A 15,691-nucleotide genomic window follows, 5' to 3' on the forward strand; every position below is an offset into this window, starting at 1 on the left:
GAGCACCCTTGGTTGCAGTTAGAGCAACAGGCACACAAGCCCAGGGGTCAGAACAATAAAGACGGCCTATCCAGAGGAACCTTTTCCCAGAATGCCACTCAGCAGTATGAGACTACCATCACTCCTATTTGACTCCCAGTGTCGTCCCGTGACACTTGCCTACCCAGGACACCTGATACCTCAATCAGGAACCCAGAGTGTGCATTCATATTACAAAGGGGAAAGGCTTACACATACAATATGGCTAGGAAGCCCAACAATGGCTGGTTGTCCACTTAGAGAAGCTGAGAACCAGGTGGCTGATGACTCCACGAGGTTTCGCATCTCATCTGTACCAATCTGGAGTTGAAGTCTCAGAGAACCATTGGTCTCCATCCTATGAGTCAAGGCTGAAGACATGAGGGATGTTTGCAGCAACACAAACAACAGACCAGACACACTCACCAGCAAGGAGCAGAGAAGTAGACTGGCAGGAGCAGAATCACCTCGCTCTCAGATCCCTTTATAGCTGGGTCACTGCCAGAAAGTGCTGCCGACTCTGGGGAGGGTCTTCCCCTGCAGCTAGCTAGTCCTTCCAGATCTGCTCAGAAACACGTTTCTTAGTTGATTCGATTAAGTTGATGATCTAGATTTACCGTCACTTGTGGTGTCTGCTCACAACCCTATTCTACGCTCACCATTCCCTCACAAATGCCTGAAGCTTGGAGGATGTGAAAGTTGTGTGACTGGAATGGGAAGAAGAAAAGAGAGGATCAGAATTTGGTAAGATGAAGGAGTGACAGTAGGGTAGCCTGGTAGTCCCTCAAGGCCGGGCTTGGCTGGTGACAGCAGCGAGGTTGACAGGGAGGTTGTAGAGAAGTGTCTGAGGACTGGAGCTTGATATGAGCTTCTGAAACAGTCACAGAGGGCTTGGGGCTTCAGGGCTAGAGTTTGGACATAGGCCCTGCTTCTTAGCTTTGCTATGTCTTGCTGTGAGGGCTGTTGAGGAAAGCCACATACTCAGGAATCCCTGGGGCATTGCCTATCAGGGATGGCTCTGGCTTGACTCAACCTGAGCCTTTGCTCTGGCCACTCTGTCCTGCTCTCTCAAGAGTCTACATTGTGTGTGTGTGGGGGTGGGGGGGGGTCAGGGCTTCCATTTCTGCTACATCTTCTGAACCTGGGAGTAGAAGTTTAGAGATGCATTCTGCTGTAAGATGTATGTTCCAGCTCCTACTTGCAGGATCTATGAAGGAGTTTGGTGGCTCCAGGGATATGGGCATTTGTCTCTATGCTTGTGATCTCTGTTCATGAATATATGTGTAATAAGAGGCTCCTGGAGATATTTTACTTGATATTCTACAGAAGAGCAATAACTAAGAAATGCGGATAGTGGTTGCTTGTGGCAGGTCCTGTAATTGTGTTTCTCTCTCACAGGGCCTGAGTCGGGGAATCCCTGTTGCGAACCTCATCTTAGAGTTGTGCAAACAGGTACAGAGAGAGCAAGCACACAGCCTGCGTTTACTCGGCCGGCTGGGAAGAGACAGAGCAGCCTCCATAGTAGTGCTGGTGCTGTTTGCCGTGTTTGAGGCAAGGCAGCAGCTTATGGCAGGGCTCCAAACCCCAAAGGGACTCCGTGAAGAAAAGGAGGCCAAGTTAAAGGGTTTTGACCTTTAGAATTCCAGTCAATTACTCAGGCATGAGTCTTTCCCACTGACACGAGTGATGTTTCCTCAAGCTTCAGGCGCTGTAGAACGCGATGCTTATTGTCCAAAGATTACAAAGAGCTTGGCTGCCTTCTGGGCGGCAGTGGTGGCTCAGTGAAATGAGAGAGAGAGAAAAACACAAGCCACAATGCATGCGGCTGAGCCCCTCAACTAGATCCACAATGCGGCTCAGCTCCTCAACTAAGAGACAGGCCCCGCCCCAGCCATTGCTCATCTCTGCCCGCTGTTTTTCTCTATCTCAGGAGATGTACTTTTAAGGTAGGGTGGGCAAAACTGCACCATATGAGAGCCGAGTGTGGGCTTCAGACATATCTAAGACTGACGGGAGCCCAGGGACAAAGCCGGTTCCTGGAAGCTCCGCTCTCGATTCCATGTGATGTAGATTTGAAACCTGGCTCCTTAGAGGGCTGACAGAGACACAGACAATGTGCAGAGTTGACTACATTAATTTATTGGAAACAGATCAAGACAAAGATTAGAGGGAGGGGGGACTGTGGCTCTCTAGCTACTGGCTCACAGTTAAGGCAGGATAGGTGGTGTTCTAGCCCTGCCCCCAGACTCCCCACCCTGCAGCTCCAAAGGGACTTCTAGAAGCCAGTATTCACTTCTGAGAACAAGGGCGTGGTCTAGAGAGACCAGAGGAGCCTAGAGTGAGAGGGTCGCTTCAAAGTGAGCAAGTGACTGAGCCCCTTGTTCTAGGTCCCAATATTGGTCAGCTAGAGATGGCTCAGGGCGAAATGCTATGCCAGGGCCAGGATGTGAACGCAGTTTTTAACATTTACGGCCACAGGACACAGCTGAACCACAGGGTGCGCACAGGCCTGTGTTCACCGCCAAGTTCCCGCTGCAGGGGGCGCTGCAGGCACTGCCGATCACTGGCCTGGAACCTGACACACACAGGTCCCCACATACGACTCCTCCTCGGGAGCTGCTGACACCTGAGGATCCAGAAAAATGTATCAGAGTGTGGGCGGGGGCGTGGGTCATGGGGCGGTAGCTAGGAAAGCCCCTTTTCCCTGACCCTGAATTCCTGGAATTAAAAGCCAGACCCCTTCCCGTGAAGCATCTGGTTCCATCTCCATATAAAGGTCTATCTAGTCTTCTAGTCTGACCTCAAATTTCCCCTGCAGCTGTGGCAGCTTCTGTTTTGCTTTTAGTTCTCATATAAACTCCTTTCACTCTCTGACCCCTGTCACAGGCAGTAAATCTGTCCATACCAAATCCCCAATACTTACAGACATTCACAGCTCCTACACCTTCACACAGTCTGGGGGGAAGACAAGAAAGAACTTATGAAGCCCAATGTAGTAGCAAACAGTGCCCCCCACCACAACCTTGCTCCACAAGTCAGAATTTTCCCTCAACAGTTGGTCAAAAATGACCCATTATAAACACAGCCTCAAAGGGACCAATGGAAGATTTGCCCTCCAGAGTCTGGCTGTTGGCCAGTCAAGGGCAAGATGGGGTTTGATTCCTCTGGGAAAGACTCACCTCTGTTCCTCGCCCTCCAGCAGGCGCCTGTAGGTGGTGATCTCAACGTCCAGCCCCAGCTTGGAGTTCATCACCTCCTGGTACTCCTTGAGCAGGCAGGCCATGTCCTGCTTGGCCTTCTGCAGGGCACCCTCCAGCTCAGCCAGCTTGCAGCGGGCATCAGCAAGGGCAGCCTCTCCCTGCTGCTCAGACTGGGTCACAGCAGCCTCCAGCTTGGTGTTCTGGGAACACAAAAGAAGTGGAGATAGCCAAGGGTCCCTGGGTCTCACTGTCTGTCACCAGCATGCTATCCAATCTTTCCCAACAGTCAGGAACATTCTAGAAGCAGCCTCTTGCCTTGTTCACATGGGTCAGCCTGAGTGAGCATGATCAGGAAACCCAGCTGTGCAAATAGGTGGGAGACTAAATGGTAAGCTCCAAGCAGGACACATGCTGGCTGTGTGGCACTGAGTAGACATCCAGCCTCTCTGGTCCCAGAGCAGCTGAACCTTACATACCTGGCACTTGGCATTCTCGATCTCAGCAGTCAGCCTCTGGATCATTCTGTTCAGCTCATTGATCTCCTCTCTGGTGCGGCGCAGAGTCTCTCCATGCCGGATCACTGTGGCCTTTATCTCCTCACACTAGGGGTTGGGAAAGCAGAGATGCCCGTGAGGCCCAGGATGTGACATCAACCCAGTGAGCACAATGGATGTGCAAGATGCACAGTGGTCAGGCTGGGCTGCCTCCTCAGCCTAGAGCTGTGTGCAATCTTCTGGTGATTCTTGGTATGCAAGAAGCCCTTTCCAATAGATCCCGGAGTCCTTCCCACTGTCTCATCTAAGGACAGATGTCCTGGCCTCTCACCTTGGTGCGGTACCAGGACTCAGCCTCAGCACGGCTGCGGCTGGCAATGTCATCATACTGAGCCTTGATCTCAGCCACGACACAGTCCATGTTCAGGTCCCGGCTGTTGTCCATCTTGACGACGATGGAGGTGTCTGAGATGTGGGAATGGAGGATGCGGGTCTCCTGCAGGAGGAGGGAGACAGCAGTCAAAAACTTCTTGAAGGCTCAGCCTAACCCCACACATCTCTGCCAACCTCTCAGACCTGCCCTGGTCCACACAGGACTTCACAGTCATGGAATGACTGTCTACAGACTACTCCTTAGACTTCCACCTGGCTGCTGCCCTCACCTCGTCATACATTCTCCTCAGGAAGTCGGTCTCCTGGGTCAGTGCCTCTGCGTTGGCCTCCAGATCTGACTTGCGCAGGTAGGCACAGTCCACATCCTGGGAAAGAGGGAGGTGTGAGCCCGTTTTCATCCATCCCACACAGCACAGGGAGATGGATCCCAGTGATTGTATGTGCAAATCGTCTCTGCTTCCCTTCCCAGCATGCACTTGGCAGCTCTTTTCTGTGGAGACTCTCATGCTTGGTGGCACTCCACACACTGCCTCAGGGCCACCAGACTTTCCAGGCAATTTGCCCTTTGTCACAGGCCTGACATGACATTCATCATGGTGCTTCTCAGGGAATTCCCAATCCTCCATGGATAAGTTCACAGCATCCCTGATATTAACAGTGTTTCTCTCCGAGCACAGTGTGCCCCTGGGGGATGGGGGAGATCCACATTCCTCTGCCACCTGCTACTCACCTTCTTCAGAGCCACAAACTCATTCTCGGCCGTGGCTCTCAGAGAAACTTCCTCCTCGTATCTGAAGAGAGGAGAGGTCAGGCAGTGAGGGTTTAGTCTCTGACCCCCATTTCCACAGCAGAGAGAGCAGGGAGGATCCTTAGCGCTGATCCTTCCAGCCCCGTGAAGGACTTTCTGGTTGGATCTAGAGTTATCTAGGGATCTCTGTCTGTTTTAGTTTAGGGTGTAGGGCTCATGGGAAACTTGTGAGCATTCTGCTTGAAGGTCACTTCAGGAGAGGAATGGAGGCTCAGCCTCAGTGTCTTGTGGGAAGTGACATCATATATTCTTGGCCATGTAGACCTAGCTTTCCATCACTTACCCCTCTCATCCCAGCTGCTGAAAGACCTAGAGACGGAAGGACTGGGCACCTAGGTCTGTGGACTTTCTGGGGCTGGGTCCTGCCTCTCCTAATAACTTAGGCTGTATCAACTTGGTTGCCACAGTTCATAGGACAAAGGACAAGTGGAGCAGGCAGATTGCCCTAGAGTGTCTTCCCCTAGAAGAGAGCCGGCCAAGCGGCTAGATTGTCTCCAGCTGAGCTAGACAGAGCCTAATCACAGACAGGGCCCCTTCAGGTGTCTGCCTACACAGAAATCTCATAGGTGGCAGGCAGGATCTGGCAATGCCCTCCTCATACACTTTCCTGGAAACAGTCTTACTTCCTGTGCCTTGAGCTTCCAGCTAAGCAAAATCCTGAGCCAGCGCCTCACCCAGAGCCCTCACCTCTTCTTGTAGCCCTCCATGGACTCCTGTGCATGGTTGAGCTCAGCAGCCAGCCTCCCGCTGTCGGCCTCCACACACTCAGCTTCCCGCCTCAGCGCCTCGATGTAGCCCTCGAACAGAGGCTCCATGTTGCTCTCACAGCACTTGCGGTTCTGGTAGAACTGCCACTTGGTCTCCAGCAGCTTGTTCTGCTGCTCCAGGAAGCGCACCTGCCATGGGAGACAGAAGGGGTTCAGGGCAGATCTGGGCTGATGGTGGAGAGGAAGTAGAGGGGCTCTGGGAAGGAGCCCTTATCTTGGTCCTGCCTGACTTTCCCACTGGGAGAGGGCACAAGGGACATGGTCAGTGCCTACACTCAGGAGTCCAGGTGGACACTTCATTGTCCTATGCTGGGCTCAGCGATCTCTGAAGCCAACAAGTCAGGAGTCCCCACAAGCAGAGCACCCATAGTCACATCCCAGGGACTGACAAAGAGCCAGGGAGATGGTGTCACAGGCCATTTAGATGCACTCACTAGGAAGGCCTCTGTCTATCCCTCCAGTAGTCTGCACCCTTCCTGTCAGCCCAAGTGCAGCCTCCCTCCTTGGGTTGCCCCAGCTCCATGCTGCAGCCCCTGGGACTCCCTGTAGTCAGTTTGTACCCAGGACAGCCTGGCCACTGCCTCTCAGGACTCACAGGTGAGCCTTGTGCATCCTCTCTCTTGAGACTAGAGGCTCAGTATGAGTGGGCTTTCTGCCTCCTGTTTCACTCAGTGCCCGGCCTTGGCTGTGACATGCATGCTCTGCTGGTCTAGGACACCGACCTTGTCGATGAAGGCTGCGAACTTGCTGTTGAGACACTTGATCTGCTCCTTCTCCTCATGCTTCACACACTGAGCATTGGGGTCGATCTCCAGGTTCAGGGGCGTGAGCAGGCTCTCATTGACAGAAACGGTGGTGATGCAGGGTGGGCTGGGCCCGCAGATGCCTCCAGAGCGGTACCCGAAGCTGCGTCCACAGGAGCCAGAGCGGAAGGCCCCACAGACACTCTGGCTGCCGAAGCCCCCTGAGAGTCCGCGGTAGCAGGAGATGCCCCTGTAGGGAGCTGCAGAGATGCAGCAGCGGCCGGGCCTGGGTCCGCAGGCTGAGGCGCAGCTGAAGGCGCGGCCACAGAATCCTGATCCACAGGTCATGGTGCTTCTGAAGATGGGCTGAAGCGTTCTGGATGGGAGCTCCGTAGTCCTGGTGGCAGCTCCAATGTGCTAGTCCAGGCACCGGGGTCCTATTTATGGCAGCTTCATAGGGGTTTGGCTAAGAAGGTGGTTGAGGCAATTGGACTTTATGGGCTTGGGCGGTTAGCCTTGTCCAAGCCTCTCTAGAATGTGCTTTAATGGTGGAGTGGCCCGCACCCTCCTCTTTGTAAGGCGTGCCAGCAGGTGCCTGGGGCGCTCAGCAGGTGCCTGAGGCGCTCAGCATGCTGCATCTTCAAAGTGCCTGAGGTTGGGCATGCGCACTCTGAGGCTTCAGCTTCGGGGAGGGCAGGAAGGTGCCACGCATAGAGGGGAGCTGGGAATTGGGTGCCAATGCAGTTGTGTCTTCAGTGTGTGGGGAGGACGGTACCCAAGCAAGACTGGGTAATCAACCCCAATCGGTGGCGTTGGCTTTGGTCCAGGACCTTATCTCTGTCAAAGCAGAGCGGGATCTTGTCCCTCGCTGCTGTTCCTTCTGACTTCTGAGCATTGCTTTTCCCAACATGGCAGCACCTAGTATAGGGCTAAGTATTCGTCTCTTCAGTCCTCTACAATCTGACTGGTGTTTACAGAATGTGTGGCATATAGTCTTTAGGTACTTCAACACCATACTCCCCCCTACTCCCACCCCCTACCCCCGCAATGAAACTCGGGGTCTTGAGTGGACTAGCAAGGACTCTGGCCCTGAGCAATACCGTACCTCCTTCAACATACATTTCTTAAAAATACAGGTAGTATATATACATATACATCATATACATATACATATACATATACATATACATATACATATACATATACATATACATATACATATACATATACATATACATTACACATACACATACACATACACATACACATACACATACACATATACATATACATATACATGGAAATCAACAGCAAAACCAGAACAGCACTTCCAATCCATTCCATAGTCTATTTCCTCAGCTGTCTGAGGATTGTTTTAAAGTAGGTTTTCACCGTTTACCTTGCTACACCTGTCCTGAAGCCCTCTGTGTGGGAGGTCAGAGCTTTAGACTGTTCTCCATGGAACATCATTGGTATGTGTGGCAGCTAAAGTTTCAGTCAGTTGACTCTCTGGCTCTCTGGTTTTGCTGTGGACGTTTAAGACCTCACTACCTACTTGTGAACGGTGCCTATTTATTGCCCAGCACATATGAGATACAGCTACCGCTTGACACAATTCTTTGAGATGGTTTGGGGCTAGAGGCTTGGCTCATTTCCAGTCAACATTTGGGGCAGGATAATTGATAATATGGTTTGGGCACTTCTTCCTGTACCAGATCAGGGGAGATAACATGTTAGATTGTGGCTCTGAAGTTGGATTGCTTGAGAACACTTCTCCCTTTACAAGGAGCGAGGGCTCTGTAGGGAACATACACCTTACTTTGACAAGAGTGCTTTCCTTTGCATGGGCTATCTACTGGGTGCTCATCGTGGGTTACCTACTGTGTGCTCATCATGGGCTACCTACTGTGTGCTCATCATGGGCTGCCTACTGTGTGCTCATCATGGGCTACCTACTGTTTACTCATCAATATAAGCAAGAAACAATCTCTAGTTCATACTCCAGCTGTTTGAGGGATGCACTATTTCTCTTGTTTTTACAGAAGAGGAAATGGAGGCTCAGACAGGCTGAATAATTTTTCTCAAAGTCTCCTAGTTGTCATGTGGTGAATATGGAAGGTGCTAATCCTTTGTACCCACAAACATGAGGACTACCTCCCCACTTCCTAGTCTCTGAGAAAGTTCCAGAGGATAGAGAATGCTGGCTGGGGTGAATATCCCTGAATGTAGACAGTGGAAGGCAGGAAGATGGCAGAGCTAGTGATTGGAACAGGTTGAATGGGAGGGGCTAGTGGTGTGTGTGTGTGCTCTCAGGCATATATGGGGATGGCATCAGCTGAGAGGTGCTTGGTGAGGCCCTAAAAGGCACCAGTTTTAGCTACCTGCATCCTCTTTAGTTTTGGTTCATCAATGTGCCCTAGTTGTTCATCAGTCATTTCTACTCCAATAGAGCATCCTACAAAAACCACTTGGGAAGGCACAGTGGATAGAACAGCGGCGTGGAAGTCCCTGGGAGCCCAGGCAAGCAGAAAGATCTTAGGGAGGAGCAAGGGGTGGGCTTGGTGAAAGGGTAGGAAAGGAAGAAACTTCAGGGTGAAGCTCTGGCTTCCGCATTCAGAGATTGAGAGGACAGATGTGGAGTCACAGGCTGTGTCGGTCATCTGGTCACCCAGATGGGTGTGGCACCTGCTGCCACTTCATGTTTTCAGAAAGCTGGGCCAAAGTGTTGGAAGCTCTTTGAAACCATTCTAGGCACTGCCCACAACAGTGTCCCCAGCTACTGGCTGGCCAGATGTCCCTGGAACATTTGCTGAGTCAAGCAACACCTAACAGATGGCCTTTCCTGCCAAGGGAACTCCCATCAAAACAGGCCACAGAATCATGAGCCCATCACTAATGCCTAGCTCTTGCTAAGCAGGTTTCAAGCCCCAAGAAGCAATTTAGAATGAGAAACAAAGACACTCACATGTGACACCATTTCATTGGACTTCAGGGTCTATTATTCACTGCGAAATTTTGAACACTCAGCAGGGCATTTAGTCGGTTTGCTTCCAGGGAAATGCTGAAAACTGGAGTGGGAAGGCAAGAAAGGAGTTAGAGAGTGGGGGAAGGGGGTACAAGAGGTCGGTTGAACCACACCATTCTAACATCATGGCTCTAACAGTGTAGAGTCAATACATTGTAGCTACAGAAGTTAAAATCATGTTTATTGAGAAATACAACAACAGACAGGAGAATTTATAGCTGGTATGACATAACACTATAGTAAGGAATAAAACACATGAACAGGAGTCCTTAAGAGCTTCTACGCACTGGAATGTTCTCACTAATAAGTGGATACTAGCCAAAAAAGTACAGAATACCCAGGATAAAATCCACAGAACTCAAAATGGTTAACAAGCCAAAGGGCCCAACTGAGGATGCCTCAATCCCACTTGGGAGGAAGAAGAAAGCAATCACTGTGGGGCAGAGAGAAGGAGGGATCTGGGCAAAATAGGGAATAGGGAGGGGAAAAAGGGAACATGATCAGGTATTGGCAGTGGTGGTGGTGGTGGAGGGCAGGAGTGAAGCCCCAAGGGCCAGAAGAAAGAATGAAAATAGGCAACTTCAGGAGGTAGGAAGTGGGGGAGGGCGGATCCTCTAGAATGTACCAGAGACCTGGGAGGTGAGAGACTCTCAGGACTCAAAGGGCTGGACCTTAGATGAAATGCCCAACAGTGAGGAGAGGGAACTTATAGAGCCCACCTCCAGTAGAAAGACAGGGCATCAAGTGGAGGGATGGGGTTGCCATCTCACAGTCAAAGACTCTAACCCAGAATTGTTCCTGTCTAAAAGAACTGCAGGGACAGAAATGGAGAAGAGATTGAGGGAAAGGAGGTCCAGTGCCAAGCCCAAAGTGGGATTCAGCTCGAGGGAAGGCTTCAAGGCCTGACACTATTGATGCTATGTTGTGCTTACAGACAGGAGCCTAGCATGGCTGCCCTCTGAGAGGCCTAACAAGCAGCCGAATGAGTCAGAAGCAGATACTTACACCCAACCAATGGACAGAAGCAGAGGACCGCTGTGGTTGATTAGGGAAAGGCTGGAAGAAGTTGAGGAGGAGGGTGACCCTATAGAAAGACCAGCAGTCTCAACTAACCTGAACCCCTGAGATCTCTCAGACACCGAGCCACCAACCAGGCAGCATACACCAGCTAATACGAGCCCCCTGACACATATTCAGCATATATATATATATATATATATATATATATATATATATATATATATATATATATATATATGGTTTGGCCTCAGTGTGAGATGCCCCTAACCCTCAAGAGACTTGAGGTTCCAGGAAGTGGGGAGGTCTGGTGGGGTGGAGGGTGTGTGGGGACATCCTCTTGGAGACAGGGGAGGAGGAATGAGATGAGGAATTGTTGGAGGGTAGAGCGGGAGGGGATAACAATTGAACTGTAAAACAAGATTAAAGATAATAATAAATTTAAAAAAGCTCTTATGTATCATGATTCTTCAGAGATCGTACCTTCCTCTGGCCTAGGTGATACAGAACTTAGATCTTATAATTATTTATTCCTCTTTTATTTTTAGTTTTAGAACCATTGGTTCTGAAGCCAGTGGCATATCTGTCCACTTTCCAGGTTTTTAATTCTACACAGATGGACTCACGTCACAGGTCTTCTTTCATGTCTGGCTTCTGTTCTGTGATGCTTTCTGATGTTTTCATTCACGGTGTACTCATTGTACCCAGGGAATCAGTCCCTTCTCTGCTCAGCTAGGCTCATGGTCTAGTCCATATGTGGAAGGGAGGACATGGGGACATCTCTCCCCAGCTGTAGTTGTGTGCAGTGGTTACAGGGTGTATTTTGTACTCCCTCAGTTTTAAAAAGAATCTCTCTGGATGCCAGGCAGCCTCATTTCACACAAAGTACCATTCCAACAGAGCAATAGACATGGACTATGCACATGTGCGTGTGTGTGTGTGTGTGTGTGTGTGTGTGTGTGTGTGCGCGCGCGCATGCGTGCATGCGCTCACTCAATGTGTGAGTGGAGGTCAGAGCAAGCACCCTATGGGAATCAGTTCTCTCCTCCCACCATCCAAATCCTGGGGACTGAACTCAGGTCGTCTGCCTTTGCAGCCAGCACTCTTACCCACTGGGAAATCTTGCTGGCCTTTGTATAATTCATTCACTAAAAATTTTATATTAATGTGTGTGAGTGTTTTACCTGCACATATGTCTGTGCACCCTGTTCATGGCTGGTACCCATGGAGGTCAGAAGAGGGTGTCAGAGTCCTTGGAACAAGAGTTGTGGAGAACTGTGATGCTGAGTCCTCTGCAAGGACAATAAGTGTTCTTGTCGTGTGAGCACTTGCACCAGCAGCCCCGCCCCGTGCAAGGGAGGGAAGATACCTGCTCAGGGTGAGAATCAGGTAACACAAGGTTTGGTGCACCAGACCCTGGTGGAAGGGATGAGCTTGGCTCTTTGCATTCCCATCTGCCCACCATCGACTGCACACTGTAGAGGTGTTTGCATGAAGCCCCTAACACACAAGCTTGCTTTGTCCTCAACACCCTCTTTAAGGTTTTCTTTGCACAGTGCTCCCAGGGTTCCAGGCTGGAGGATGGGGGAGAACTCATCTTTGCTCTTGGTGAGCTTCTAGCTTTAAGAGCAAAGCTGGGCACACACACACACACCGATCACAAACAGAGAGACATATCCTAAAACACTACTACATACAAAAATTTTGTTTGTGGACACATTCCAAAAGCTTGGCACATAGTAGGTGCTCAATAAATGTCTGCTGAATGAATGCAGTGAGTACAAGCTACACATTAAGTTTTGAGTAATCGGATCATCAAAGCTTGGTGGCCAGTTGTACAAAGCTTTGTGGTCAGATGGGGTGGGGTCACACGAAGCAGACCAGGAAGTGGCCATTTCTAGGGGTGGGGTGGGAAGAGTGATGCTGCTTGCTGAGGCCGGAAGATGAAGTAAGAGAAATGTATTCTGACCAAAGAGAGCTGGCCAGTGTGGCAAGGATGAAGGAGGCCTGATTCCAGCGCCTGGGCTCTGCTGAAGGATGAAGGAGGTCTGCTTCCAGAGTCTTAGCCTCTGCTGCATAGCAGTCTCTCTCTGTGTCTGTGTCTGTGTCTGTGTCTGTGTCTGTGTCTGTGTCTGTGTCTGTGTCTGTGTCTGTGTCTGTGTCTGTGTCTGTGTCTGTGTGTCTGTGTCTGTGTCTGTGTCTGTGTCTGTGTCTGTGTCTGTGTCTGTGTCTGTGTCTGTGTCTGTGTCTGTGTCTGTGTGTCTGTGTCTGTGTCTGTGTCTGTGTCTGTGTCTGTGTCTGTGTCTGTGTCTGTGTCTGTGTCTGTGTGTCTGTGTCTGTGTCTGTCTCTCTGTCTGTCAATCTGTGTGTCTCTGTGTGTGTGTGTGTCTGTCTGTCTCTCTTTGATCATAGAATTTCATGATCCTTCTTTCAAGGACCCTTAGCCTTACTGGGCTGCTATCCTTGGTTCTGTCTCCCTACTAAGTCCTCTCTGAGTCCTCCTGCTTCCGCCTGTGAAAGCCCATCCTCGCCCTTCCCAGAGAGCCTCCCTTGCCCTTCCTGGAAGGGCAATGCAGTCAGGCATTCCTCTGCACCTGACATGTCTACAAAGTACCCTCTGCATATTCTGACTTTCCTCATCTCCGTGTCTATTTTCCTTGACATGAGAGAGCCCCAGAGTCCTGGTTTCCTTCTTCCATGTAGTCTCTCCTTTCAAGGGAACACGTGTTTGGAGTTTACCTTACATGTCATATCGATCCCAGAGTCCCCAGATGTCCCATTTGCAAGGTATATCTTATCTTTGCTACCCACCCAATTCTTTCCCCAGAAGAGGAAGAGACTGAAATGAGCTTTGAGTAAAGATTTCATGAGATGAAAACGGTCTTATCTGCAGTCACCACAAGACCCACTTGTCCACATAGGCTGGAGGAAGATACTGCTCTCTAGGTCAGACCACTTTGGCCCACTGTCTCCACATACAAGGTGGCCCTTCCAGAAGAGTTTTCTTTTATACAAAGCTTCTTGAAACAAAAGAATTAATGTCTCTTCTGTCAGTGGTATGGCTATTGGCTCTTCCCCTAGGAGGTTCCTTCTCAACCCCTCCAGCCAGCCAACGAGGTCTGGCCTACTCTCAAAGGAAGCAAGAGCTTCCTTTGCACTTCTATTGTGTTAGGAAAGATTACCAAGAGCATCCCCCAACAGTCTCATGGGATATCTGGATACCACCAGCCAGGAGGCTTGGGGATTAGAAGAAATATAAAACAAAACAAAACAAAAAAACCAAAATGAAACAAAACAACAACAAGACATTGCTTAATTTATGACCAAGGCTTTCTTTTTTCAAAATAATACTTTATTTTTCTGAGATAATGTAGTTATATCGTTTCCCTTTCCTTTCTTCTCTCCAAACTCTCCCATGCACACCTTGTCACCTTCAAATTCATGTCTCTTTTTCTTTAATTTTTGTTACACATAGATGTGTATATATACATACATATACATTCTTAAATACATAAATAAGATCTGTTCATATCATATGTTACTTGTATGCATGTTGTCAGGGCTGACCATTTGACATTGGGCCATCCATTGCTGGTCCTTCCAATCTCTCTCTGGTTTCCTAAGTTGCCTTTAATTTGTTTGTCAAGGGTTGAGGCCTTGTGGGATTTCCTCTGTATCCATTCACATGTCTACTGTGCCATCTTTCAGCTCCTGTTTAGCCATCTGTGTTGGCGAGACTTCATGCAGCGTCTGACATTTCTAGGAGGCACAGTCTCTCAACAAATTTCCTAGTCTTCTGACTCTTTCAAATCTTTCTCCCCCCCCCCCACCTCCCACAAGATCCTTGAGCCTTACGGACAGAGGTTGTTGCAGTGAGTCAGTTGGAACTGGGGATCCATAACTCTGCATTTTGGTTGGTTGTGTGGGCAAAGGATTTCTGATTCTCTTCTAAGACCAAGTGAAAAACACAAATCTGAACGATTTTCCAATGGATGACGTTTGGATCTTCTGAGCTTTCCTTTCTGTTAGAGTCGCTGCTTAAGGATTGGTCAAGATGAAGGTTTGTGAGGACATCTTTCCTTAGGCTGTTGGACTGGACTGGGGAGGAGATGGACATGAGGGTCTTTCCTAGAGTAAAGGCCATGGTCCTTTCTTCTCCTGGGACAGGCCCATTCAGTAGAATAATGGTGTTCCCAATAATAATTGGATACTTTCTATGGGCCAGATGCTGTGTTAAGTATGACCTGTGTATTATTTTATGAACTCCTACTACTCTTTCAAGATATGCCCATTACTGGTAATTGAACATAAGGGTTTGGGGATGTGAGTGAGTGCACCCCACCAAAGCTGTCAACATATCCCCAACAGCAACTGCACAACAACAAACCCACGTCTGTTTGTGCCCTTGGAGTGGATCAGGCTCAGGCCCAAGTACTTAGTGAAGATTAATTCTTTAATCCTCACAACAACATTATGAGATGGGTATTATCCTCATCTTACAAGTCATAATGGAGGCTCAGAGACGCTAAGTAGCTGCCTGGAGTTATCTGGTAAGGTAGCGTGGTGGAGCCTGGATTTAAAACTAGGTACTTTGGAATCTGACTCTGTGTCCTCAACTGGTATAACGTGTATTTCCACTTTTCAAAAATTGCAGCTCCAGAAGGAATAATTGTATGTAATGACACAATAAACACCAGGCATACATGGCTGACCCAGAGGGTCAGGGCACAGTCGTGACATAAGCAAAACAATGATGTGTTCTGTTCTGCTCTGGCTGGCTTTGTTCTAGACTGTTCTGTGACTGAAAATGATGGTTCTCCCCATTGGAGGGAAACAACATGAACTCTTGAGAAAACACTGCTCAGAGCGGCTGAAAAGGATTGGGGCACAGCCTATCGCACCGTGCTCTGGAGTTTACAGAGCCTGTACGTACCCCTTCAGACTTCCAAGACAGGCAGGGGAGGTGAAGCCTCTGCCAGACTTCAGCATAGTGAAGCACCTGCTTCAGGGTCAGAGGTAGTCAGGGCTGCGCCTCTGGCCTACCCAGCTCTTGTTTGTTCAAGGCCCATGCTGGATGGGTAACGCTAGATGCTACAGTTATGTCTTAATGACCATCAAAGCCACTGGCAAGCTGATGTTACAAAGTGGGAGGGTCATTGGGGAAGGTTAGGGGGTTCATGGTATGAGAAGGAGAGGTGTTCATAGTGCAGCAAGTATCAGAGGCTC

The 15,691-nt window shown here is 49.6% G+C and overlaps 1 protein-coding gene across 1 annotated transcript; it reads right to left on the bottom strand.

Annotated features, from left to right (window-relative positions):
• Nucleotides 1–2,134: 2,134 nt before the first annotated feature.
• Nucleotides 2,135–6,839, bottom strand: Krt81 (keratin 81). The gene is made up of 9 exons (NM_001166157.1): nt 6,403–6,839; nt 5,601–5,809; nt 4,836–4,896; nt 4,375–4,470; nt 4,044–4,208; nt 3,695–3,820; nt 3,198–3,418; nt 2,942–2,973; nt 2,135–2,644 (listed from the first exon to the last, which is right to left on the bottom strand). The coding sequence occupies exons 1-9, from the start codon at nt 6,769–6,771 to the stop codon at nt 2,478–2,480; spliced, it is 1,446 nt and encodes a 481-aa protein (NP_001159629.1). The 5' UTR covers nt 6,772–6,839; the 3' UTR covers nt 2,135–2,477.
• Nucleotides 6,840–15,691: the final 8,852 nt, after the last annotated feature.

The sequence above is a fragment of the Mus musculus genome, chromosome 15, assembly GCF_000001635.26.
Source record: "Mus musculus strain C57BL/6J chromosome 15, GRCm38.p6 C57BL/6J".
Taxonomy (NCBI): domain Eukaryota; kingdom Metazoa; phylum Chordata; class Mammalia; order Rodentia; family Muridae; genus Mus; species Mus musculus.

Excerpts from the sequence above, each read along its gene's own strand:
- Krt81 (NM_001166157.1), bottom strand. The coding sequence starts at position 6,771 with ATGACCTGTGGATCAGGATTCTGTGGCCGCGCCTTCAGCTGCGCCTCA. Across the intron at positions 3,821-4,043 it reads AGTCCTGGTACCGCACCAAG|TGTGAGGAGATAAAGGCCAC; the intron begins GTGAGAGGCCAG and ends CCCAACCCCTAG. Across the intron at positions 3,419-3,694 it reads TCGAGAATGCCAAGTGCCAG|AACACCAAGCTGGAGGCTGC; the intron begins GTATGTAAGGTT and ends TTGTGTTCCCAG.